At 39.4% G+C, this 26,586-nt stretch overlaps 1 protein-coding gene across 13 annotated transcripts in view; it reads right to left on the bottom strand.

Moving 5' to 3' along the window:
• KDM4C (lysine demethylase 4C) overlaps positions 1-26,586 on the bottom strand; it is a 459,829-nt gene that overhangs the window by 40,349 nt on the left and 392,894 nt on the right. For 5 of the 13 annotated variants that reach the window (XM_064578944.1, XM_064578938.1, XM_064578939.1 and 2 more), the window contains 3 exons: positions 24,296-24,481; positions 5,165-5,215; positions 2,694-2,864 (listed from right to left, as the gene is read on the bottom strand). In XM_064578944.1, coding sequence (XP_064435014.1) covers positions 2,694-2,864; positions 5,165-5,215; positions 24,296-24,481 — 408 coding nt within the window. Of the gene's footprint in view, positions 1-2,693; positions 2,865-5,164; positions 5,216-18,555; positions 18,760-24,295; positions 24,482-26,586 lie in introns of those variants that run through there. The other 8 variants (XR_010407537.1, XM_064578940.1, XR_010407538.1 and 5 more) reach the window with 8 other exon arrangements.

The raw sequence follows: 26,586 nt of genomic DNA, 5'->3' as shown, positions 1-26,586 counted from the left end.
TGGCTCAGTCGTTTAAGTGTCTGCCTTCAGCTCAGGTCATGATTTCAGGGTACTGGGATAGAGCCCTGCATCACATGGGGCTCTCTGCTCAGCAGGGAGCCTGCTTCTCCCTCTCCCTCTGCCTGCCTCTCTGCCTACTTGTGATCTCTCTCTCTCTGTCAAAGAAATAAAATCTTTAATAAATAAATAATAAATAAATAATAAAAGAAAGTATGTGATATTTGAAAATAAAACATGACTGAAATATTCCTACTTCTATAAGAGGCCTGGAATAAGGAACCAAAAATGCACGCGATTGGAGGGGGAACAGTGGAGTATTAAGGGAGAAAAGATCGGACAAAAAGAGAGAAGACGTGCTCACAGATTATTACAATTTATTTTTCCCTGCAGAAATTATCATTCACACCAATTCAGGCACATGCATGTGCTGCCCCTCCCTCCAGGGCTACAGCTGTGACCACACACATACAACCTGCTGCTAAACCTCAAATCCTTATCAAATATGCCACGTAATAGCTAATCAAGCTGTGAAGAATTTTGCTTCTTCGTTCTTCCTGACTTAAAAGCCAAGGCTCCTGAACGATCCTATGAATTTTAGGGCCTGTGTTCTTCTCACGACACCCACACATACTTAAAATCATCTTTGTATGGGGTTCACAGAGAGAGGAAACAGAAGGTGTCAAAGGAGAGATTTTAGAATTTCAAAAAACTTCCAGGATCACAGACATTCTTTTCCAATATACAAGCTAAAGACATTTTAGGAAAGCTTAAAACCAGTTGGGTATGCGGAGACTTGTGAAGCGAAAGGGAATTTAGGATTCATTAAAACACTATCATGGATAGAGACCTAACTATTTGCTCAGAAGTCTTCCATCCCACCCCACAACGCCCAGTAAAGACTCCTTGACTCCCAGCTCAGTGGTCACAGTGTGCACAAAAGAAGGCTAATTCTGAAGTGAGCATGTACCTGGGCAGGGCTAAAAGCCAAGGCCTTGGTCTCTTGCATCCTTCTGTGTCTTTCTTGCCCTTGCACATTCCTTCTCCTCCTTTCTTCCCAGAACAGAGGCTCTGGAGCCAGACTCTGGGTCTGAATACTCTTTCTGACACTGATTAACTATGTGTGACCTTGAGGAAGTTATTTACCTCTTGATGCCTCAGTTTCCTCAGCAGCAAAATGTAAAATATAGTAGTGACTAGCAATGTGGGGTTGTGAGGATGAAATCAGTTCAAGCACAACAGGTTCTTGATGCAGTACTGGCCCACAGTACATGTCCGTGTCAGCCCCGACTAATCTTGTGGAGTCCATTCTTGGACCCAACAGGTGGTAAGCTGATTCTGGTTCATTTATGGCATTTCTCACATGGTATAAAAAGCACCCATTTACCAGCCCACCTCCCCCTAGATGGAGCAGAAATCACACATTCTCATGATCCTTTCCAGCACCTAGTGGTGGTACACAGCAGATACTCAGTAACTGTGGACTGAGTGCTTCAACACACTAATTCTAACAAGGACAGCATGTCACCTAGGCTGCTGATTATGAATGGCAATGGCAATGCAGTAAAGTGAAGCTCCAGGTAGAATTCTGCAATGAAACACAATTCACCCTTTGGCTGTATAATCAAGTCCTGGGATTTTTTATTTGTCTAAATTCATTTGCTTTAAAAATCTTTCAAATAAGGTCACTTTGTTTATATACTTGTCCCTCTTAATGGCACAGAGAAGTAAGCATAACAAAGCTGACTGAATCAATGTTACTTTTGCCCCAGGAGAACAAAATTCTAGAAATATTTATGAGCAATCTCCTACAGTTACATTTAATTATCAATTGCACATAACACATAATTATTAAAGTCATTAAGAAATGTCCTTCCAAGTATAAACAAGAGCAAAGCATCAACAGACCCAGGATAAAGCAGAGGTTACAACTACCTTTTTGATGCCTGGCTCCCCCCAAATGACATTTCCCTTAACTACAAAAGGGATAAAAAGACCACTGGACTAACCCTGGTCTCAGGCATGTGATTTGGTCTCAGTCTCAAAAAACCTTTTGTGGAAAGTCCTCTTTTTGTGAAACATCCTATTAAAAAGCAAGCCCGTGATACATATTCACTAGTTCCTCTAAGTAAGTCCCAAGGTGTTAACTGAGAGGACAGAGGAAGAAGTAGACAGACAGACACGCATATGCACACACCTACTCCTCCTATATAGACCAGACCAGTTAAGAAGATCAGTAAAAGTCACAGGCTTTTTCCTACGTGACTTTGGTTATTCCCATATGAAACATGCACAGATGTTTCTGTTGGATCACAGATGTCACTGTCGGGTCAGATTAATAAAAGCCATATTTTCCAGTTAAGCATAAGGAAAAAGAGGTAATAAAGGAATTCAAATATGCTCATGCTCTGTAACAGAAAAGAATAGGTGAATTTGCATTTTATGTTTCCTGGCCACATACACTTCTCATTTAATTAAAAGAATTTGGGAAGATGAGTCTTAAGTTCACATGACCACAATTTACTATGAAGAACACTAAGAACCTCCTAGAAAACAATACTACTTTGCAGTGCCAAAAAAGCACACCTGAATCAAATATTAAGTGAAATGAGTTACTCCAAAAGCCAAAAGGAGGATTGCTGAAAGGTTCAGCTGGTTTAGTTCTACAAAAATAAACCGGGGAGCAGGCAGCTCACCACTATATCCTCAGGGAATGTGTCTCTGCTGAAGGAGCCATCATCAAACACAACCTCATAGAAGGTCTGCGATGTCACAGCAATCACCCTGCAGCTGTAATAGCGGGTGTTCCGATGCTTCGTGATGACCGTCTGCCCCACAGAGATACCCTTCTCGCCAGCCTTGGACTTCTAGAAGAAGGGGCACAGAGAAAGGAGAGAAAAGGAACAGGAGAAAGATAAAAGGTAGGGACAGAAAATAAAATATATATTTATTTAGAAAAAAAATTCACATGGTCATGATACATATTTTTAATTTTTAAACTTTTTATTGGGGAATAATTTCAAACCTAAAGGTTACAAGTATATGAGTAGTACAAGATACCTATATACTCTTGACCCCTTTACCCAGATTCACCTATTGTTATCTATCAGTATTTTTAACATTTTACCATTTCTCTTTTTTTGCATATTCTATCTCTATTTTATATACATGTATATTTATATATAAAAAAATTGTGTGTGTATATATATAAACAGTCCACCCAGAACCATTTAAGAATAAGCTACATACATCATGGGCTTTTACTCCTAAATACGTCAGTTGTGTATTTTCTAAAAATAAGGATTTCCCTTTACATAACCACAGTACAGTTACTGACTTTAGTAAATCTAACATGGATATGATACTTTTATCAATGATGTATGTTCTAATTTTGTCAACTGAGCCAATGATGATCTTCATGGTTTCTCCAACTCCCCTCACATGGTCTCAAGGGCAAGGTCCAGTCGAGTCAGGTACTGCACTTTGCTGCCGCTTCTCTTTAGCCCCTTCTAATCTGGATCATTTCCACAGCCATTCTTTGTCTTTTGTGATCATGAGTGATACTTCTAAAGAATACAATTCTCCCTCTCCCTCCTTTTTTAACAGAGCATTTGCCTGATGTTTCCTCATGATTAGATTCAAGTTATACATTCCTGGCCAGAACACCACACAGATAATGTCATATTCTTCTCAGGATATCACATCTGGAGGCACATGATGTCTGTCTACCTCTCAATGGTGATGTTAATTTTGATCCTAAACAAACTGTAGTCCAAACTCTCATTATAATCACTATTTTTTCCCTTACAACTAATAAGCAATCTGTGGGAGAAACTTTAATACCATGCAAATATCCTGTTCCTGTACATATCTGCTTAGGTTTAGTATCTATTGATGAGTCGGGCCTGATCCAATCTTTACTGTGATGGTGGTGATATGCCGATTTCTGCAGCTCTGGCACTCCCTCCATATTTACTAGCTGGCACTTGGCACCTGTTAAGCAGGAGTCTTCTACTCTCTCCACATCCTGGTCTTGTGTGGGAGAGGAGAAGACAAGGTAGAAGCCTGCAGAAATGGCCTGGGGCCCACAGGTCAGGCTATGCAGGGGGTAGGGAAGGGAGGAGGGCAGTTCCTTTGCCATCCTAAGGAGTCAGGACATTATCCTGTGGGCCTAAGGAAGGCACCGAGAGATTTAAGTATAGAAGAAAAATGATCCAGGTTTATATGGCTATAGGTGGAAAAGGTGAGTGGGGAGCTTATTACAATGGGCCAGGTGGAAGATGAGGGCCTGGAGTAAGGAACTAAGGACAAATGCTCATGATTTGGATGGAGGGATGACTCCCTCCCAACAAGCATGTTCCTACAGTCTCCTAGTTGTAGACTGAGCTCTGCCATCTAGTTTCTCACATGCCTAACAAAATAAAATCATTCCCCAGTGATTGCTGGGTTGGTTGGGGAATTTTTTTTGCCTTTAGGTGTAGTTAGGTATATAAACATCTTGACAAAAGACAAAAGTAAAAAGACTATAGTGATTTAAGTGCACTATGCTTAAAGTAGAAATCATTTGTTTTGTTTTGTTTTTAAGGTTTTTTTGTTTTGTTTTGTTTTGTAGTAATCTCTACACCCAACATGGGGCTTGAACTCATGACCCCAAGATTAAGAGTGGTGTACTCTTCCAACTAAGCCATCCAGGCACCCGTGAAGTAGAAATCATTAATAGCTAGGCCACAGTATGTTATATGTGCTGAAATAATTACCTAGTTTCCTGTTTCATTTCTCCATCCAACCTCTTTAAATATATCTAACCTTTCCAAGTAAGAGAAAACTCAAATGTAATAATGAATATGAGTAAAAGCACAGTCTGTGGTGATATAACTCCCGAACTGGGCCCACAACTGTTCCTTAAGACTGTACTGTTTACAGCTAACTGTAGGAGGCAAACTTTACAACCTGTGTGACCATATACAGTGGCCCTGAGTGGCCATGGCAGCACTTTCTGCAGATGTTGTCCCTCTCTGTCAAACTGACTTAAAAACACTCATGGTCAGGATTGCAAGTGTTGCATTTTACTATGGTATTAGTTCCTTTGTGCATAGTTTATTAAAATTGGAATAAACCCTGTAAGGAAACAATGGTTTGGATTTGAATTCTAAGCTCTGCTACTTACTAGCTGTGTGATCTTGTGATCTTGAACCTTTATCAGCCTCAGTTTGTTCATCTGTAGAAGGGATAATACTTACATTAAAGGTTTGCTATAAAAACAGGATAAAGTACATCAACTACCTAGACTCATGGGCAACTGGTTCTGAGCAACTGTTAACTGATTTCATTTTGTAAGGGGAGAGCATACCTAGGACCGCAGCCCCAGATTAATAAGCCATTCTTCCCTGCTGCCCCGCAGTAATGGGCACGTATGGCTGCAGCACCCTGATTTCACACGACAAGGCTGAATTCAGCCCCAGACCACCACAGTCTTGTTCTTTACCTCATCCACTTCTGATTCTAACTCATGTCAAAAGTGGGCACAAAGCTATGGTCCTTAGGAGGAAAGGCATAAGGAGGCCTTCTTCCCTACCCCTAATGCTCCCAAAGCCTTCGTCTGCAACTCCCTTAAAGCCCTGCCCAAATGACACTTTGATTGACTATTCCTCCTACAACAGGGCAAAATCCATGCATCAGCGCCAGACTACATGTCTTTTTTTTTCACAGTACCCACCACAGCATGTACAACACTATTGTTGCTAGATGAACAACAAATGAATGAATGAAAGAAAGAATAAATAATTTTTAAAGATGAATGAACAAACTGTGAGGATGGGTACAGACACATTTTCAAAATGGGAGAGGACTGATTCTAATCATTCATGGTCCAGAAAAGGGAAAAGAAAAACAAAGGGGAGTTGTAGGAAGATGTTCCTCTTTCTTGGGGTAGGAAGGCATGTATGTGGGTAGGGGGAGGGAATAAAGAAGTTTTATGGTGAAATTCACAGGGTCTGGAAAGTGGAAGTGGTCAGTCAGGGGAAGAGAAACACGATACAGATTTGAAAGAGAAAAGGCTGACTCTAGACTACAACCACCTTTTTCCTACTTAGGACCTGAAATTTATGCAAACTAGCTGGCTGGAAAGATGGTCAACACACAAATTACTTTCATCTAAATAAAAATTTCCATGAGCTTCAGGCATGACCATTTCATGGGGAGTACTAAGGAAAACAGATTTTTTCCATAATGCTATTTTGATAGGATTTCTGATTTATTTTTGCAGGGAAAAATTATTGACAAGCATACCCCATAACTGATTATACATTCTCAAAAATATTTCCTGTCAAAAAAGTCTAAGAATCTATTGATGTTAACACTGTCATTTCTGATCAAAGAAGACAGATATTATGCAAGAGGTTTCATCATATTATAGAAATGGCTATGGTATTTTGAAGATTAGTACACAGGCTAAGGCTGTGAGAGTTAAATTTCCTTCAACATGCACTAAGCAGAAATGAACAGTGGTTTAAGGGGAAAAAAAAGCACAACTTCTTTTAAGGAAAGCTAGAGCCAGTTTGAAATGCTGGGGATGGGGAAAAAATGTTAAGTAGGAAAATGTTACAGACATTTCACAAAAGCATCAGAGAGTTCTTGGGGCACAATTATACATGTAGAGTTACCAACACACATCCATATACCTGAGTTAATTAAATTCTCCCAATAACGCTGTGACATGGTTGTTATTTTCATTAAATAGATGAAGTAGCTGAGGTACACAGTCAAGGACCTTTTCCAAGATCTCAGAGATGGTGAGAAGCTAACATGGGGCCCAGAGGCAGGCACTTTCCTATCTCGAGTGCATTGCTATCATCAACCAGGAGAATAAATGTTGACAGAAATCAGAGGAGAAATAAAACCTACCAGGAAATGGACCTAATGGAACTTAAGCACTTGCCTAAAGAAGTTACATTTTCTTTTTCTTTCTTTTCTGATTTATTGAGTACCTCCTCTGTTCTACATACCCGTTGAGATATTTCTCAGGTAAGAAATCATTTAATCTCCTCAGTATACTCAGAGTTCAATTAGCAACTTGGATTTGGAGCCTATCTGGAGATGAAAAATGTAGAATGTATAATTGTACATACAGTGCATTTTTCCATATGTACACATGACACACACACACACACACACACTGTGGTAAATTGCAAAAATACCCATAAATCTTCACTTCTTTCTGTTTTCACATCCTTCTCAATGAGACCTTGCAGCTCCTTCTATCAAGGGCTGGACCCGATTTGCTCACCCCTCAAATCTGGGTTCACCTTGTGGCTTGGACTACCTCGACCAAAAGAATACAACAGAAGTATGCCAATCCAAGGCCTTGCAGCCTTCTGCAGTTTCTTTCTAGGGGCCCTAGACTCTGTCATGTAAACAAACTCAATTATCTTACTGGCAGACGAGAGATCACATGGACCAGACATGGACCCAGCTAGGAAAAGGTAAGCAGTTCTACAGCTGACCACAGATGAATGAGGCAATCAGCCTGGAATAGAAGAATCACCCAGCTAAGCCCAGCCTAAATCTGTGACCTACAGAATCATCAGCTAAAGAACTGTCATTGTTCTAAGCCACTACAGCTTGTGATAGTTTGTCACACAAACAAGTAAGAAAAAAGATACTAAGAAAAAATATACTAAACTGCTAACCTATATAAATCTAGGTAATGGAATTTTGTTTATTTGCTTCTTCATGTACTTCTCTATACTTTCTATTATGTATTTAGTTAATTATTATTGAAAACACTAAATGTAATAAAATACAAGAGCCCTTGCAAGTTTTTAACTTCTTTTAATAACAGGTCTACTTAACTGATATGCTCAAAAAAAGCTGAAGCCAAATTATTTAGTAAAGAAAGACAATGTTCATCATTTATCTTTTAGTTAAATATATAAGATAAAAGAAGGACCTAAAATGTACACTTTGTAAAGTGGAAGGATACACAAATTTAGTTAAAAAAATTTCATCTGACTTAACTTATATTTATTATATTTAGGCCAAATGTGATATAACAAAAAGGCACCTTTATTTTGTTCTTAATAATCACTACTGATTCCTAAGACATGTTGTTTCAGTAAAATGAACATATTTTGTTCTCAGGTTTGGGGTTCTATTTTAAAAAACAAGAACAACAACAAAATAAAAACAAAAACATAAGCCACCCATAAGGGGCAGCACAAATAATAGGATCCAATTGTTTAAATGTAGAAGAGTTTTCTCCCCACTATGTCGCTTCCAGGTGTGGGCTTAGAAAGGAAACAGGCCCTTATTACACAGCTCTCTAACTTTCCCAAGACTCTACTGATGTTGAAATAAATGGCCACACTTGGGGGAGCGCCTGAGTGGCTCAGTCGTTAAGCGTCTGCCTTCGGCTCAGGTCGTGATCCCGGGGTCCTGGGATCGAGCCCCGCATTGGGCTCCCTGCTCGGCGGGAAGCCTGCTTCTCCCTCTCCCGCTCCCCCCTTGTGTTCCCTCTTTCGCTGTGTCTCTCTCTGTCAAATAAATAAATAAAATCTTTAAAATAAATAAATAAATAAATGGCCACACTTGGAAGAAAAAAAAAATAGCTAACCATCAGTGATCACAATCTGAATAAGGAGAAAAAGATGTTCCTAATACCTGGATTGTCTATCAAAGGCACGCCAACATCCAATAGGCTAACTCCAAAAAATTTAAAGCCAGTGTTGACAAAACAGGATGAAAGAAATCACCATTACCTGACGAGTATACTATGGCCATAAATTCTGAGCCAAAGAGCCAAGAACCAGCTAGCAAGTGATGCAAAGAGGAAAAGCAATGCAAGGATGGACACAGAGAGAAAAAAGTGGCACTTAATAAGCAATTACTGAGTGCTCATTATGAGTAAGGTACCTTGCAAGGTGCTGAAGATTAAAATAAAAGAATGAGAGAGTCCCTTCTCTCAAATACCTCACAGGCTGGTAAAAAAGAGAGACATAGCTGATCAAAATGCAAAGTATTAAGAACGCCCAGATGAGGGCAGGAAGGGACCTTTCCTAGGCTTCACTACAGGGAACTTGTGAACCAGGTCGGAGGGAGCCAGGAAGCACTCTTGTACACACGTCAGGGAGGCGGTTTGAGAGTGGAGTGTTTGGTGCCATGAACCCCTACCCTTGGCTACTTTGTGAGCCTGTGGGCACCTACTCAGAACGGTATTTTTAAATGCATAAAACAAAACAACAAAAGATTACAAAAGAAACTAATTGAAATAATACTGAAAAACAAATTTGTGGTGTAATATCTTTGCTTCTTTAATAATGTATTAAATACTAATATCTAGTGGCAGGTCTAATAACTATTAATCTCCTAATTTCAAGTTGTTTAGAACATAAGCAATATTTTGAAATCTCTGTTACAATGGTTATGTGAGTTCTATTGTGGACAGAGTCACAGAAACTGCTAAGGCCGGCACTGCCTCCAAACTGACAGAATTGCTAAATTCCAGCTAGAGTTAGTGGAAAACAATTGTAAATCTTTCCTCATCCTCTAACAGACAAATTTTTCTTGATACTAAAGTATAAAAAAGATTTTATCACCTGGAATATTTAAAGGCACAGCAGTCAACCTTCTAACAACTTATAAAAAATTACAACAATATTCTTTATATAATGGTGCTTATATATACTGAAGATAAAAGGACAGAGCGAAATGAAACTCAATGAAGTCATCCCTGTGAAAGGTGAAGTTATGGAGGCATTATGGGTAATTCTGGGGTGACCTAAAATGACACAAGAACCTAACTTAAGTACTGATGTTAGAATGTGCACTGCATTCTCCAATATCATTTCTCCCCATTGGGTTTTTGAGAGCAGAGAGCAGTTAGTTCACTAACTCTGAAGCAAAGGCTCAGGGAGGAGTCCCGTGTGGCAGAAGGAAGGAAGATTCCTATACTTTGGCAACACGGATCTTCTCTGATCAGACCCAGCAAAGGCTCAGCTGCATTTACGCCTTGAAGAAGGGTCACCCACCATCTGATGAGATGAATCATGGGCAGAAATGTCATCCTGGGAAAATCCCCGACTGGGTTCTCCATCTATATAATAATGTTTAAAAAGGGTGTAAATCTGAATATAACAGTATATGCAGAGCGAGCAAGGCTGGGAAGTTGAAGAAATGAAGTAACTTATCCAATGAACAGGCCAAAAAGGACATTCCCATTTCTCTCCAGTAACCGCTTCACCTTCTCTTCTTAATTATTTCTCCCTAATTCCTATGATTTAATAACCCGTGAGATATTATTATTGTATTTTTTCAAGATACCATTTTATAAAAATCCCTAGGGGATCTGAGTAAATAAATTAATACACACTATTCTTCTTTTACCAACTCATGCAGTAGAAGTCACTCATATAAATTTGCCTTGTAATAATGAAAGCTTTCTTTGTAAAATTACAAGAGCTAGGTAAAAATCTTCTACCCAGAAAAACCTAAATCCCTCGGGCTTCATGAAGAAGTAATTGCTGTAACAGCAGAAGTGCACATGCAAACTCATAAAAATGTCACAAGTATTTAATTTTCTACATGTCTGTTTGTTCACGTGTACTTTTATTTCTTGTGGGTTTTTAAGTACAAACATATAATACAGTGGGAAATGGTGGTAAGCAGTTTCCCAGCAGATTTAAGGTCTTATTCACTTTAATGTCTGTAGAAGATACTGAGCAAAAACTAATTCTTTTCCATCTGAGTCATTAGCTCACCTCAGAGGTCTTGTTTGGTAGGTAAGTGATGAGGACTGGGACAGGAGAAGCATCTTTAGATGCTCACTCTGTTAATGTAGGAAACTCTCAACAGGTTGGCACCACCTGCTTTCTATTCTGAACAATAAACAACTTCAGAAACAGCAGAGAGGAAAGTTCACGCCGGTTAGACTGGTGGAGGTGGAGGAGTGTGGAAGCCTCCCACTGCTAAGACAGAACTTGCCACAAGCTCCTCCTAAGTCACGTCCAACCTCATTAGTTGCTAGTGAACATGGGAGTCCCTGGATGCCTGCCCCCAGAAGCTCTACCTTGGGCTTCTACATTTCAGGGGCTCTTCAGCCTTCTTGGGTAGCAACAGTAAAATCTGGAGAGAACTACAGGTTCAACAAAATCTCAATCATTCACAGCAGGCTCTGTGTGTGTGTGTGTGTGTGTGTGTGTGTGTGTGTGTGTGGAAATTAACAAGCTGATTCTAAAATTTACATGAAAATGCAAAGAGACTAAAATACTCAAAGTAATCTTGGGAAAAAAAATGTTGGAGGAATTATAACTTGGGGGGAGGAGAAGGAAAAGCATTGGCTCAATTATAAGGTAATACAACTTTCAAAAATTACCTTAAATGGGGCATTTTCAATAGAGAGTAGCAAGCAAGTATCACCGAATTGTATTCTTCCCAAAAGGACTTTTGAATCTCAATTACAGTTGGGGAAAGGATTAAAAATAGCTAAAATAGATGCCAAAAAAAATGTTCTTATCAAGGAAATCTGAAGTAAATCAGACTAATTAAATGGTATTATAGTTTTTCTGTGCCACCAAAAAGGAAACCCAGGTAAATAATGACACCATGTAAGCTAACCCAAGCCATAGTCTCAAGTTGGAAAAGTAACTACCAAGACAGCAGTCTAAATGAAATGTCACATATACTCTGACTCTGACGACCTGGAAGCTCTATCTTTTCATGGTTGGTGAACCTCTCTGAAGTGCCATTTCATCATCTGTAAAATGTATACAATCATAATACCAGGGAGGTGGTGACTGTGAGGACCAAACGAAATAACGTAGTTATGTCTGAAAGTATTCAGTAAACTATAAAAGACACTACAAATATTAGCCATTATATTACTTTTATTCACTTTATCTTATACACTGCTCCCAACAAAGGAGGGTTGTCCCCTTGAACAGAAGAGAAAATTATGGTGGGATAGGCAATTGTGGTTCTATAAAGATACAGTAGTTACACGAGCATGAGCGAGGTGGGGGGAGGGAAGAAAGGAGATAGAAGTGAGAGAGAAGGAAAGGGAGAAAGGTAGGGAGGAGGGAAGTGAGAGAAAGACACAGAGAGTGCAAGAGAGGGAGAGAGAGAGAGAGATCTAAAGTAAAGCTTCCTAGCTTTCTTTTGAAATTTCAGGAGAAATAGCCACAGGAACAGTGGAAGAAAAGCCAGCCAAAAGCTTCCTACTGCCCATCACAACAGCAGAAGTGCAGAGTCCACCTAGCTACCTCACCAATGTTAATCAAAGAGGATAAACCCATAAAATCTTTCCATTATTAATCAAGAAAATTAATATCTATTTTTCTCTCTATCTAGTGTTAATTAAATGCATCTATGTGCCCAACACCGCTTGAAAAAGAGATATGTGGGGTTCCTGTGGAGGCAGGAAGGGACAGGGAAAAAACTGAGAGGTTCTGTAGCAGTAACCTTTCCTTTCCAGTTTCATGACTGTGGCCCCCATGTCCTCTCAAAATCACCTAAATTTAGTCTCTGTGGTCCCCACAGCCTTGGCAAAAGCTACTTCTAGTAAGGGCACCAGTCTTTATTCCAAACACATGATAGAGATATATAATAACAGATTTGAAGGTACAATTAGAAAATACTGAATATAAGGGTTTGGAAATTTTGTATTTTCTTCTAATTCCTGAGAAATGTATGAGGAAAAGGGGGGGGGGCAAACTTAACCAAAAGGCTTATCTAGTACTCAAAGAGAGACAAACAAGATGGAAAGTAACTGATTACAATATGTAATGCCCACAAAAAAGAGCATTTCACTTCTTCTTGCCTCCTTCCCCAATCAAAGGCTTCTGAATGCCAGATCATCTCAGTAATGGCTCAAAGAAAAATTAAAAGAATGCTTTATTTAAAAATGTAGAAACAGTAATTTCTTACATTTCTTCAGCTACTGCCCTCTATAATTTCACAGACCCACTACACATGGTGTGGGATAAGCAGAGAGAATCCATGGTATCTCACAAAGAAACCAAGCCAATTTCAGATAAAGAATGGTCAAGAGAGGTGCATGGGTGGCACAGTGAGTTGAGCGTCTGACTCTTGGTTTCAGCTCAGGTCGTGATCTCGGGTTCATGAGATCAAGCCCCACTTCGGGCTCTGTGCTCAGTGTGGAGTCTGCTTGGGACTCTTTCTCCCCACCCCCCCGCCCTCGTGCTTGCTCACGCACGCTCTCCCTCTCTCTCTCTCAAATAAGTAAGTAAATCCTTTAAAAAAAAAAAAAAGTCAAGAAACCACCTAATTTTGCCTGGAAAGAAAAGAAGTGCTGATTTGCAGGTGTGAAATTGTCAGACCCCAAGATGGCTACCAACATCCTGTGGAAAAGAAGGACAAAGAAGCTGGATGTTCCCAGGCTGACTGGCTTCCTGCCAAGAGACCTCACAAGGGCTTTTTAGTTAATCCAGAGTTTTACACATCATGTTTGTTGAAAGTGGACATGTATATAATGGTTTTTAGATAGAAATGTTGGAACTTATTTGCCATTTCTCTTGTTTGCAGTTAATAGTCTTAAAAAGTTACACTTCCATTACATTTTGTCAGTATCTACGGATTTCATTATGACTATGGCATCTAATTACTGTTTTCCACATGAAGGAATTGCGAAATGCTGCCTCTTATGCTTTACAAGATGGTGGAATGTCAAATACCCTTTCCTGTTGTCTGTCTGTTGACACATTCCATTTGTATTTCTCCACCATATCCATGGTGTTTCACTCCAATACCAGTGTTAAAATATGGGATTAGTGTCACTAATTTTCTTAACAAGCTATTAGGCAATAATGCATCCCTCAATTATTTTCTTTTTAAAAAAAGACTATAAGTTGCTGAAAAGCTTAAAATTTTCTGGGTACTGAGATACATCAATTCTGTGAGAAAGTGAGCAAGCATTTTACATGGAAACACACCTCACCTATACTAAAAAATGAAACCAGGTAAGTGGTCCTTGGAGAGAAAGACTTGATTTCCTCAGTATGTGTGGTCCTTGAAGTTGGCAAGTATCAACTGTGCCATGTAAACATTCCTTCATGCAGTACAAGCCTACGTCTGCTGACTGGCTCCCAGGTTCCATGCATGCTGTGTGATGGGAGTAACAGAGCCAAGGAGGAAACACAACATTGACAAGTTTCTCTTGGGGATTCTGAGGAGTCTGCTTTTGTGATAATAACCAAACACCTGCACCAAGATGCAGATCTTTCTTGTTGTTGTTTTTTTTTATATATAAAATCAGGATTCATTTGCAGTTTTACAAGGCCAGAATAAAAAGTTCAGCAATACATTCTTTTCTGTGAACCATGCATTATTATACATTTTGAGAGAGATAAATATAACCAAGCCTGTCAGATAAGAGATCTCTTAATAATCAAGGCTCTACAGAGGGTAACTACTAACACTCATGTTAAAAACATGTAAGGTCTCAGCCCCCGACATGGCTTCAAAGTTATTTCAGGGGCTCCTCAGGCCCTCAGGAGTCAGTATTGCCAATTTGCAAAATAAATAATGCGTCCCACAAAATATATGCTCTAACATTTTTCCAGCGCATTTGGATGTTTCCAGGAAATATATCTGAGATAGTATTCTTTTACCCAACCAGATTAAAGGATCAGAAATAAAGTCTGGAGAAAGGCTACCCTAAGGGAAGAGAGAGTTTTCTGAACCCCCTGGGACCCAACTCTGCTTTCTACCCACAGATGAGGATGTGGCCTTGCTGACCCTGTATCTGATTCAAGGGCTGATTGCTTGCAAGAATTTCCTTAAATGGAAACGCCCAGACTCTCAAAAGTAAATTTTTCTAGAATGGAGATGTAAACCCTTAATACAGAGGAACTGTATAGTCACAAAATATGACTTTTATTCAGATCCAGCAGCAGCCAACTCCATGCAGACACTGCCACAACTCTGTAGCCCCCATAGGGAACAAAGTGTAGGAGAAGCACCACCCCCAAGCATTTAGCCTCTGCTCTGCCTGCATGGTCTCCCCATTCTGATCAGTTTCTGTATCTTTGGCTGATTAAAACTGGAATCGGCAATGGAGACATCTGTTGTCTCTTCCCACAGATTCAAAACCCCTTGAAGCACTTCAATTAGTATCAGAAATAGATCTAAAACCCCTGCAGATGATGCCTGAACTGGGACTGGTGCATAGACCCTTCCGAAGTGGCCAGACTTGGAAAAAGATCTGGAAAAGGGGGAAGGACGGAAGAGTAAGCTGAAGAAGGCTCAATTTGAGGCAGAAGAGCCTCTGGCCCAAAGTCTGTGGAGGTTACTCTGGGGAGCTTCTGGGGAGAGTGTGAGTGGAACCTCTCCTCTATGCCCTGCAGCCAGGGCCAGTGACTAAATAGTAGGGCTGTCCTACCTTCTGCTGTGGGTCCACTCAAGCCCTTTTTCTCCTGACAAAAAGCATGGGGGAGAGTAGCTCTATGCTCGCTGATCCCCACTCTTCCTGTGGAAATGGCTATAGAAGTAGGAGGAAACTAAATGTGGGGTATTAAATAGAGAGCAGAAAAGTTTGAAATAGGATACACTTCATTTTCTTTATAAAATTTTAAAAAATTATGTTTTCACTGGTTTTACCTGATAAAGTGAACGAGAGGAAGATTCATTCCAAATGTAAATATTCTAAAACGTCTGTGCTAAATATTTCTCCCCCCAGGCAAACCTGGTGTTAACTTTCTATCACCTGGGATACATGGACTGAGATCTCAACTAAACATTTCTATCGATGAAAAGGTAAGGGATAAGGGATTTCTTTTATTTACTGTATGTTTGATTGAGGAAGACTGATCAGACTCAGGCCCTAATCACTGTAGTATTTTTTTTTTCATCCTTGTTAAGAATTTTTTACTCCAGACCTTTCCTTGGGTTAGAAATCTGTTTTTCAGTATCAGTGCAAAGTCAGCAGGGCATTTGGAAAATAACTTATGTAGAATAAAAAATATATATATACAAACACCAGATAATTGTGCACAAGTCTGAGAAGAGTATGTTGGTCATAGCAAATGTAACTGAACAGAGTGGGAGTTAGCAATATCTAAATTGTTGTAAGAAAAACAACATCCACCAAAACAATTCTACTGTCAATGAAACACAAAGACACCCAGATCTGGGAGATAGGAAGAGGCCAGTTAGATCATTGTTAGATGAGTGTTAGCTACATTCTGGTTCCCTTCCTTAAAAGATTGGGAGAGAAACTAAAAGTGGACAGAGTTGAGCCACAGAATTGAGCTCCAGACTAAAGGAAAATAAAAAGGAAAAAGAAAGGATGGATTCAATCCATTGCTGAGTTTGATTTGTCAGCCCTATTGGAGCCAAGGCAACCTCACTGGCATTAGAAGGCTACACTTAGAGCAGGCAAAACTCATAGTTGTAACCTCCTCTGTGAATTCTACCTGACTGCCTTTAATAGAGTTCGTAGTTTCCTTCTTTGGGCTCCCAGGACATTTTATCCTTATCTTTATTTAGCCTATCTTATTATGGTAATAGAGCACAGTAGCTAAGAGCCTGGGCACTGAATCAGGTTGCCCGGTTTCGACCATTCTTTCCCTTACTACCTATGTAATATATATCAAATTGTAACTTAAATAATCTTTGCCTCAGTTTCCTCATCTGTAAGAGGAGTTAGTAATAGTCCCTATCATAAATGGTACTTTGAAGATTAAATGACATAATACTTGTAAAGCTTTTAAAACACAACTCACGTTATATGTTGAATCAATGTTTATCATCATTTCTTCAAAAAAGTACATCTGCTTACAACAGGTGTGTGAATGAGGGCATGTCAGGAAGAATGTTTAAAGTTGGGCTAAGAAGTTAAAAAAAAATTATGTTTTTATTTCCAGGACACTCCATGCCCCCCTGTATATTGAATTGAAAAGTTTCAAAGCAATCTAACTGAAGTTCTCCATAACTAACCTTTGTGCCTAGATTACTTTTTATCTTTTATCTTTCTTTAAAGATTTTATTTATTTATTTGACAGAGAGACACACAGCTAGAGAGGGAACACAAGCAGGGGGAGCGGGAGAGGGAGAAGACTGCTTCCCACGGAGCAGGGAGCCCAGTGCGGGGCTCGATCCCAGGACGCTGGGATCATGACCTGAGCCGAAGGCAGACGCTTAATGACCGAGCCACCCAGGCGCCCCCAGATTGCATCATTCTTATTCTATTTTTTTTAAAGATTTATTTATTTGACAGAGAGAGACATAGTGAGAGGGGGAACACAAGCAGGGGGAGTGGGAGAAACAGGCTTCCCACTGAGCAGGGAGCCCGATGCGGGGCTCGATCCCAGGACCCTGGGATCGTGACCTGAGCCGAAGGCAGACGCTTAACGACTGAGCCACCCAGGCGCCCCAGGTATCAATAATTTAAATTTTGGAAGCAAAGGCATTGTAGGGATTATTTTTTATGAGCTGGCTAAACAAGTGCTAAGATAAGAAAGGAGAGGTAGGGAGTATGCATGGCCAATCTGTTATCAGTTTATCTCCAATTCCAAAAGTCTTTAAAAATTGGCTTTATTTTCCTTGGTTTCAGTTCATTTAAAAATCTTGGAATGGGGTCACAGTTTATTGGGGTCACAGCTTTCTACCCTAATCCCATCCTTTCTTCAAAAAAGTTTAAAATGTTTTCAAGCCTGGGGAACTATCCTGAAATGATAACGAAAGGAAGCTGAGAATCAGAGAAGTTCACCCTCCGGAGAGTAACAGGCTGCAATTAGGAGCTCTGGCGTTGGACAAGAGGGTGGTGAGAAGTTGGTGGGCCCTACCACACAGCCCATGAGAAATTAAAAGAATTTTAGACAAAATATCAAAATTTTATGTTTTTCTGAAAATCCTAAAAATGACGGTTATCAATGGTGTTACAATACTTAGTGCCCTGTATTTTCATTGCTTTACTGTTCCTTAAAGGAAGATAAGGATTGTTTTGTTTCTTTTTAAGAAAGAGGTGCTTAGGTGATGCTTGAAAGTGGGATTTTCTAGACCTACAAACGTGGAAGCCAATTCCATGACACTGATCCAGTGGTTCAAACAAAAAAAAAGAAAACAAAGACTCCTAAAATTTTTATCTATTAATATAATATATAATTAATATAAACACGGGTGGTATAACAACCTATGCTGTGACATCAAAAGACATCAAAAGACAAGTTAATGGTAACAGGAAAAAGTGTATTAATAAGCCCTCAAATTAGAACAATATAAAAATAAACTTATTAAACAGAAAAAAATTGGACATATCAACATAAACTCTTGATCATTTGAAAAAGAATTATTTTCCTACTCTATCACTAATGTGGCTCCCCTGCCAAAGTAGCTGGTGTTGCATGAAAAAAAAAAAAAAACACCCTTCATTTCAAATTTGATTTCTAATAGAGCACCTTTAAAAAAGAACCTCGGCTCCTTGATGCGTTGCTGATGCCATGTTTGAAACAAGGAAATCAAGATGATTTTGCCATTTCTTATTGAAATAAAGCAACAACAGTTTCAAAGATGTCTGGAAGTGGTTTTAAATTAGGAAAATAAAGTCACCTTGAAGAGGCTCCGGGACGCCTGGGGTGGTTCAGTCAGTTAGGCGTCTGCCTTCGGCTCAGGTCATGATCCCAGGGTCCTGGGATCAGGTCCCACGTTGGGCTCCCTGCGTGGGGGGAGCCTGCTTCTTCCTCTGCTTCTCTCTCTGCCCCTCCCCCTGCTCGTGCTTGCTCTCTCTCTCTCTCTCAAATAAATAAATAAAATCTTAAAAAAAAAAAAAGAAGAGGCTCCAAATGGTCAAAGTGTGACAGAAGCATTAAGAAGAAAATTACAGTCAATTGGTACCCATTGAATCTATAAGAGGCTATAAACCAAAATGATGCTCAAAAGGGTCAAATAATATAAAGCACAGTCAAGCAAAGTCCTACCTACTGATGTGAATTAAATAAATGCTGCCTGATTACAAAAACATAATCCTATGACCACCCATCAAGGGCCTGAGGGGCACCATATGGTAAAATGCAACATATGGTGAAATGTAATTCCGGTCTTCAAACCAAAATGCCTATTGGAACTAACTGGATTAAAAGCCAGAAAGCACTGGGTGTGATACGCAAACAATGAATCATGGAACACTACATCAAAAACGAATGATGTAATGTATGGTGATTAACATAACATCAAAAAAAAGAAAGCCATAAACCAGAGTCAGGGGTAGACCCCAGGAAAACAGGTTTCTAGAACGGTAGAACACTGAAGGGAGATATTCCTCAGGTACCCATCTGGGAACTGAGCCTACCTTCTTCCTCTAGTAGAATAGGTGGTCTTCTTGACCTTGGTTCTGGCATAAAAATAGGACCCCTTCATGTCTATAAACATTTTATTAAGTGAAAGACACGGATAATCAGTTTTCCTGAGTATAAACCCCTGTGGTAGAGCAATATATCTCTTGTTTCAGACCTGGCAGTGCCTTACACAGAGGCAACTGCATACGCTCACTAGGGAGAGAGAGCCCAGGGAAGTTTTGTTAGGCTAGGTTGCATGCACTTCCACTCTCTCTCATCAAACCATTTCTGCTAGATTTCTATATCCTTGGCTAATTAATTGGAAATTTACAGTGGGAGTGTGTGTCAGGTCTCTCCCGATCAAGCCACAATCAACTGCAGATTCATCATAATGAATTCATACAAAAGTGTTACCAACTTCTGGAAGGTTTTTTGTTATTATGTGTTTTCTCAAAAACTGATACTGGAAGTATACTATACAATGTTCTCCTGTGATTAAGAACTATTCTAGGGTTTAAGTTTAGGAGCTTTGATCATCTATTGTTCCAAATGTTGGTGAGGTGAGAATTATTTTTACATACCAAGGAAAGATTTCATTAAGTTAGTTTTGACAGGTATTTTCACCCTGGTACCATCAAAAGTTAGCTATATAGGAATAGATTAACCAGAAGAGCCACCTTGCTCTGAGCCCTTCACCAGATCCTGTGCAATGTGGGTCCCCGTCCTGAGCCACGCATAGTGATGGCACAAGAATGAATTGTACTGAAGCTTGCCTGGGGAGCTGGCCTGAAGACATAGGCTGAGAAAAAAAAGTAAGTGCTGAACAAGGTCTCAAGTTCTATTACAAGGATGAGTGCCAGAAGAAGACATGGAGGATGGCTAGGAGGGTAGAATAACAAAAGACAAGAGGACCTTTGAGGGTAGGAGGTGCTAATATGGAAGCCAACATAACCACTACCTTCCATTATCCACATCAATAACACTGCCTTGAAATAAGGGGCACATGTGAAATAGCTGACACACCCTTGACATAAAGATGCTCAATAAATACTATTCTTCTTCTTTTCCACTAATCCCATTCATTAGCATTAGAGAACTATTGTAACAAATTTATACCAAGCAGCTTCCATGGGTGGCCAAGTGCTAGTCGAAGAGAGAAAATATTAATTAAACCTAGTTAAAAAAATCTAATTAAAACAATGACTTAGTTTAAAAATTTAGTTAAAATAACATTGAGTAAAATAATACACAAAATAGTAGGAAAAAATTTGTCCACTAAGGTGTTTTCTCTATAAAAGTTCTTCTTTGAATAGGTGTCTATCTCCATGTTAGTAGCCACAGCTCAGAAAACTACGAAAGAGACAAATTTCTCCAATGTCATATTTTTCGAGAGGAGAGGGCATTGAGATAAAAATGATGTACCTCAAATAAGATACTTTTATTAAAAAGCGCTTTGTTCATTGCAATGAACTAATGTATAAAGTGCAAGTGACTCTAGTGTTCTGACACTGTGTATATGGAATATTCTAATCTAATATGAAGGTTCACTGAAGTAATTTGCCCCCGAAAAAAGATCTGTGCATGCCATCTTCTCTCCTCCGCTGCCCTCCATTATTCAGGTGTCTCTTCCTTTGGACACCCTCTAATTTACTCAGGTGTGAGGAGACAGACCCTGTGGTAGCTGTACTTTGCAGGAAGTATATAATTTATGAGTAGCTCATTATTTGCTTTGGAGAAGGAATATATTTTCAAGGCTCATACTTTCAAAACCATTTTACTATTTATTGTGTTCTTTAGTTTTTCTTTTTCCTTAAAAACATCTATGCAACATCCACATAAGTGGTTAGGAATACATCCAATGGAACCTTCTGAAACAGAGCCAGGAAATAGGTCACACTGAATCGTGGCAAAGGGTGGGTGGTCAAGTATCACAACACTACAACATAAACACACGTGCACACGTACACATGCACACACAAATGAAATCTTACATTTGAAAGATAGCAGGTGCCAGCAAAAAGTATGCTTGACAAAAACACTGAAAAATACATATAAAAATTTAGATTAAAATAACAGGGATTAGCTGTGCACTTTCTCTAACATATTTCTATCTTCTAAGACTTTGGAAGCCAAGTATTTTTTTCAAATACCACCTTTAAAAAAAAAAAAAAGATCTATTTATTTGGGTGGGGAGAAGACAGCATGTGGCAGGGAGAGGCAGAGAGAGAATCCCAAGCTGACTCCATGCTGAATGTGGAGCCCGTCACTGGGCTCAATCTCACGACCTGAGCCGAAACCAAGAGTCAGATGCTTAACCAACTGTGTCATCCAAGCACCCCTTAAATACCACCTTTTCAATTAAAAGGGTGCTTACTGTCTAATGGAAGAATGCATTATAATAAATCAGATGAAATTTTTACACTATTATCAGAATGAGTTTATGCTCAAAGCCCATTGAAAAAGCTAGTTAGAATATTTTTGGCATTAAAGGAAGAGTAGAAGTTGCCTTAAAATGGTCCTTTTGGTGCAAAAAAACAAATAATTGGGAGAAATGAAAAAAAAAAAAGAAACAAAAACCCTAACGTGAGTAAAAATGTAGATCCTATTGAAGCAACTTCATTTCACCAGAACTATGCAGGCATCCTCTATTCTGTAAAATGACTGGTTAGGCTGCCAACTTTGCCTGAATTTTATTTTATAAGTTTTCACTGCTATGATTCAGCAATTGCCCACTACCTCCAAATAATCAGGTATGGTGAAAATATAGCCAAACTATAGTTCCAGCTCTTGAGAGTATAACCCCTGGTATATACAGTTTACACAAATAGAAATATTAGAATTAATTTGAACTTTTTTATGCTTGAAAAGTAAAGCATATTTAATGCAATAGGGACAATTCACAATGCTCTTAACCAAAGTTTTCAGATTTTATGAATTCCTTCTGGTTAGTTGTCAAACATTTTGGGGAAGAAGCCATACTTGAAGTCCAACTGAAGAATAATGGATAAGTAACAGCTATCAGGAATACATTTTGGAAATCCAGTATTTACAGTGCTTCCCACCAGAGAACTTTGCCAAGGCAATTTACAAACACTAAAATTTTACCTTCATAAGGAAAAACTACCATTTAATATAAATTATACGATGTTTCCCCATGTTTGACAAAGTGTACCAAACTTAAAGTGGATCCATAGAGGACAGTGAGTAGATGTTCTTTTCAGTCATCATTTATGAAACAATTAGTAACATAAACCTGACTGAACCAACACGTCATAGTTAGAAGGAATGACATCCTGATTAAACATATGGATCTTGGTTTAATAGCAACTTTAATATAATCATTTAGTAACCACAGAGCTTTGGAATATTAAAATAAGAATGTGTGATCCCAAGCAAAGCTTCAAATGAACACCTCTAGCTCCATTCAAGGCTTGGAGTTTGGAATTCAACAAATAATAGAGAATGGGCTGAAAAAGCATTTACATTCCAGCACCTGTTGCTCATTAACTGAATCCACTTGGGCAAGGAATTGAACCTTTTTGTACTTGGGTTTCTTATCCTTGAAGCAGGGATACTACTACTCATGAGGCCCAGTTCGCACAGAATTATAGCACCAAAGCCAGCAGCAGCAGTAGCGGTAAACGAGAGAGTAATAATACAACTTCCGTTTTCTGAGGGCTCATCCTGTGCCATGGGCTGAAAACAAGACAGTGAGACAGGCAAGCCTTTGTTTGTAGACAGGGAAGCTGAGGCTCCAAGACAAGAACTCGCACAAGGTTGCACATGTGTGCTGGCAAAGTCCAAGTGTGAACATAAACTACTCTGACTTGGGAGGTCATGATCTGGTTCACATCTCAAAATGCATTCCCATGTGTCATCTAATGAGGTAATGCTATTGACCGCACGTTGTAAACGGCAAAGCACCACCGTAATGCAATGTGTTATTACTGTAGTTTTTTAAAAAGTTGCTAAAATGTATTTTCTGCTGAATATATAATACTATTCTTAGCAAAAGCCCATCAGTTCAAGAAACTAAGGAAAAAGCATGAATGAATATGCAACTTGTCACCTAAAACATGGAAAGTAAAACAGATGTGACAGTTGGTGATGTCATCTCATACATTTGTGCATTCACACACAACCGAACAAAGTCCCAACCCACAAACATCAAGTATCTCTCAAGACACCAACAGAAGTTGCTGGAATCATTAAAAAGCCAGGAGATTTGTTGTGTATGGGTCATGGTTCCCCAAGCCCTTACTGACAACCTGGCAGGCTGCTCACAGGAAGTTATTAGAGACATAGGACAAGTATGTTAGGCTGCAAATAGTCTGTGGCCAAGCCTCCCAGGGATAACAAAGGGCAGCAAGTTAGCAAAGCTGCCCCTTGTTGGCAGCCCAAAACAATTACAGTGAACTGGAAAAGTAACAAAGGCATATCACCCATCTTCACACTGTCCTAATTTTTCTAAGCATTTAAAACAAATGAAAGATTCCATTTGCCAACAACAGGTAAACTAATTTATGGTTAAATTCACATGTTATTTACTTGCAAACACTCTTTGCCCAGAAAAAGGTTCAGTCCTGAGTAAAATAGAAAAGGCAGAAAAAGTGACCTCTATACTTCTCTTCTACATTTCTGCTTTTCTGAAATTGTCCTTACTCCTCCTAGAGCCTCCATGATGCACCTAGCTTATCCCACCTCAGGTGGCAAGGCCCCAGATATTTGTCACCACCCGCCCTCTTCCCTTTACTGTGTTACTGCTCTTTGTTTCTTCTAGAAGAGATGAAATAAAACCTGAAGGCCAAGATGTACAGGTATGTGGATCAGGACACTAATGAGTCCTGGGCAAATACGAGTAAATAATAATGTACAATCCCTGCCCTTAAGGAACTCACAGCCTGGACATGTCAACAATGAGTAACATTACAGAGTAGAGCATGCTAGCCCTGGGAAGTGTACAGGAGGGAATTCATATGCAGTCTTGGCATCAGGGAAGGAAGGGAAGGCCTTACCACGTTTGGGTTGACCTTATGTCGAAAGCATGTGATGTTCACCACGTATGGCCAATCATCAGGCTCCATCAGCACCCCAGCAGCATGAGCACACGTGACATGGAAGGAGGCTGGGCAGCGGCCATAGGAACACTGGATACAGGCTCCAGAGACCTTCTTAACCCGGTATCTGCAGAAGATGCATTTCTGGAGGGTTAAAACAAAGACAAACATCAATTCCAACTGTAACTCAGCCGATTTCCACACTTCATAGAATAATTGCTATTAGAGAGGCAGAAAACTGATTACATCAATAAGTCTTGACCCTGCAGGGGCCCTAGTGGTGAGAGCAACTGTGACAATGTAAGTTGTGTATTTTTAATGACACATACTACCAAACATATATTGAAATACTTCCTGTGGTTAGGAAAGCCAAACCCTTTTGCATATGCTTCTCCAGGCACAGTAAGGAAAGCCCCCAGGGGTGCTCCTGTAAATCACCCATGAATGCTTAAGTTACTTCTCTTTTACCTCCTGCATGGCAGGACTTTTGGTACAACAAGAGATAGAATATGGGTTTGGAAGGTAGGTACCTACTCTCCTAAATTAGATGAGATCTTCAGGTCTTAGTTTTCTATTTATAAGGAACTGTAAAGTGTTAATGGTCCAATGTGGAAACTAGAGGCTCAAGTGTTTAATAATACAAATCTGAACCCTTCATGACTGATAAAAAATATGCTTCCCAAAGTGAGAAAATTGAAAATCACCCCAAAGGGCATAATTTTGTTGAGTATCTATAGCTGACTATGCCTGGTGAAGAGAGAATGAAAATAAAAACAGCAATAATGATTACCACAATCTAAAAATTAAATTGCATACAATTAGCCCTAGACATTTTCACTATATTTGTGCTTCACTAAATGTACAATTAGTGAATACTTGAAGGTTAGAAAAAAATGGTCGTAGAACAACATAAGGTAGGTTCAGAAAGCAGAAGAAAGAGAATGATAAAAAGCTTGACTTTTTGTTCCTAAGGATGAAAAAGGTCTGCAATCTGATCAAATACTGGTGCAGCTGCTCTTCTTTTATAGGTACATTTTCCTTCCTGGGACAGAAAAGGTACTTAAACTCAATGCCTTTGGGGATCATAATATTTTATTACAGACCTGTAAGAATCAATGTGCACTTAACTTCTAACTCTTCCTCGCCCTACATCAGATCAGCAACTTTAGTCTTATAGATTCTGTACCTTAATCTTGCCCTGATCTCTCCCTGCCCATCTATACCAACTGCCACTGCCTCTGCCCATGGTACCCAGCATAGTAATATCCTCCTAACTGGTCTTTATTTTATTCCATTTCAATTCATCTTCCCCAGGCCTGCCAGAGTGATCTCTTTACAACATAAATCCAATGTCAGTCTCCTGCTTAAATGACCTTCAGTGGGTTCTCCTTATCTCCAAAACATTCCAGAAAAAAAAGGAGAAGGAATAGCATGAGATAGAAGAGGCTTATAATAGACCCTTATAGTCCATCTGAGCAATCTTATTTCTCACTAGTCCCCATAAGGGCCCCACACTCCAGACATTTATCTGCTCTCCCTATATATCTGGATTCAATGTACAATTAAGTATTTTTAAGTGGGAGTTAAGGATGTGGCTTAGTTGATTAAGAAACTACACACGTACTCACACACAGAACCACAGAACTGAAACAAGACCCATTATAATCTGAATAAAAGTATTACTTTCTTGGTATCTTGGCAATTTTTAAAAAGACTTTATCTATTTATTTGAGAGAGAGAGAGAGCACAAGCAGGGGGAGGGGCAGAGGGAGAAGCAGACTCCCTGCTGAGTAGGGAAGCCTGATGAGGGGGAGGGGGGATCCCCAGACCCTGGGATCATGACCTGAGCTGAAGGCAGCTGCTTAACTGACTGAGCCACCCAGGTGCTCTCAACAATTCTTGTTATCAGTTTCAATACATTCTTGGTAATTCTTGGCATTCTAATATTTTTTGCCAATTCCAATTTTTTGAAATGTGATGGTAGATATAATAGCAAAAACTCGTATCAGGAGCCCCAGGAATAATCAGACAATCTTTTAAGAGCCTAATCATACTACCTGGAAGTCAGCATTTGACTTAAGTTCAGATATTGACAGATATGAAAGGAAAAATGGTTTCCCATTTCCCCAATTAATTCTAAGAGTAGGAAAGAGTATTATGACTTAAGCTAGTTAATGAATTGGTAACTCCAACCTCTTCCACCATTAACTGCCTCATTAAACAGAGGCCCTCCAGAAAAGGCAAAAGAA

This window comes from Mirounga angustirostris, unplaced genomic scaffold (genome assembly GCF_029215605.1).
Source record: "Mirounga angustirostris isolate CCGP_5_RB_7025 unplaced genomic scaffold, mMirAng1.0.hap1 SCAF_15, whole genome shotgun sequence".
Lineage (NCBI taxonomy): Eukaryota > Metazoa > Chordata > Mammalia > Carnivora > Phocidae > Mirounga > Mirounga angustirostris.
This window is presented reverse-complemented; position numbering and strand designations above follow the sequence as displayed.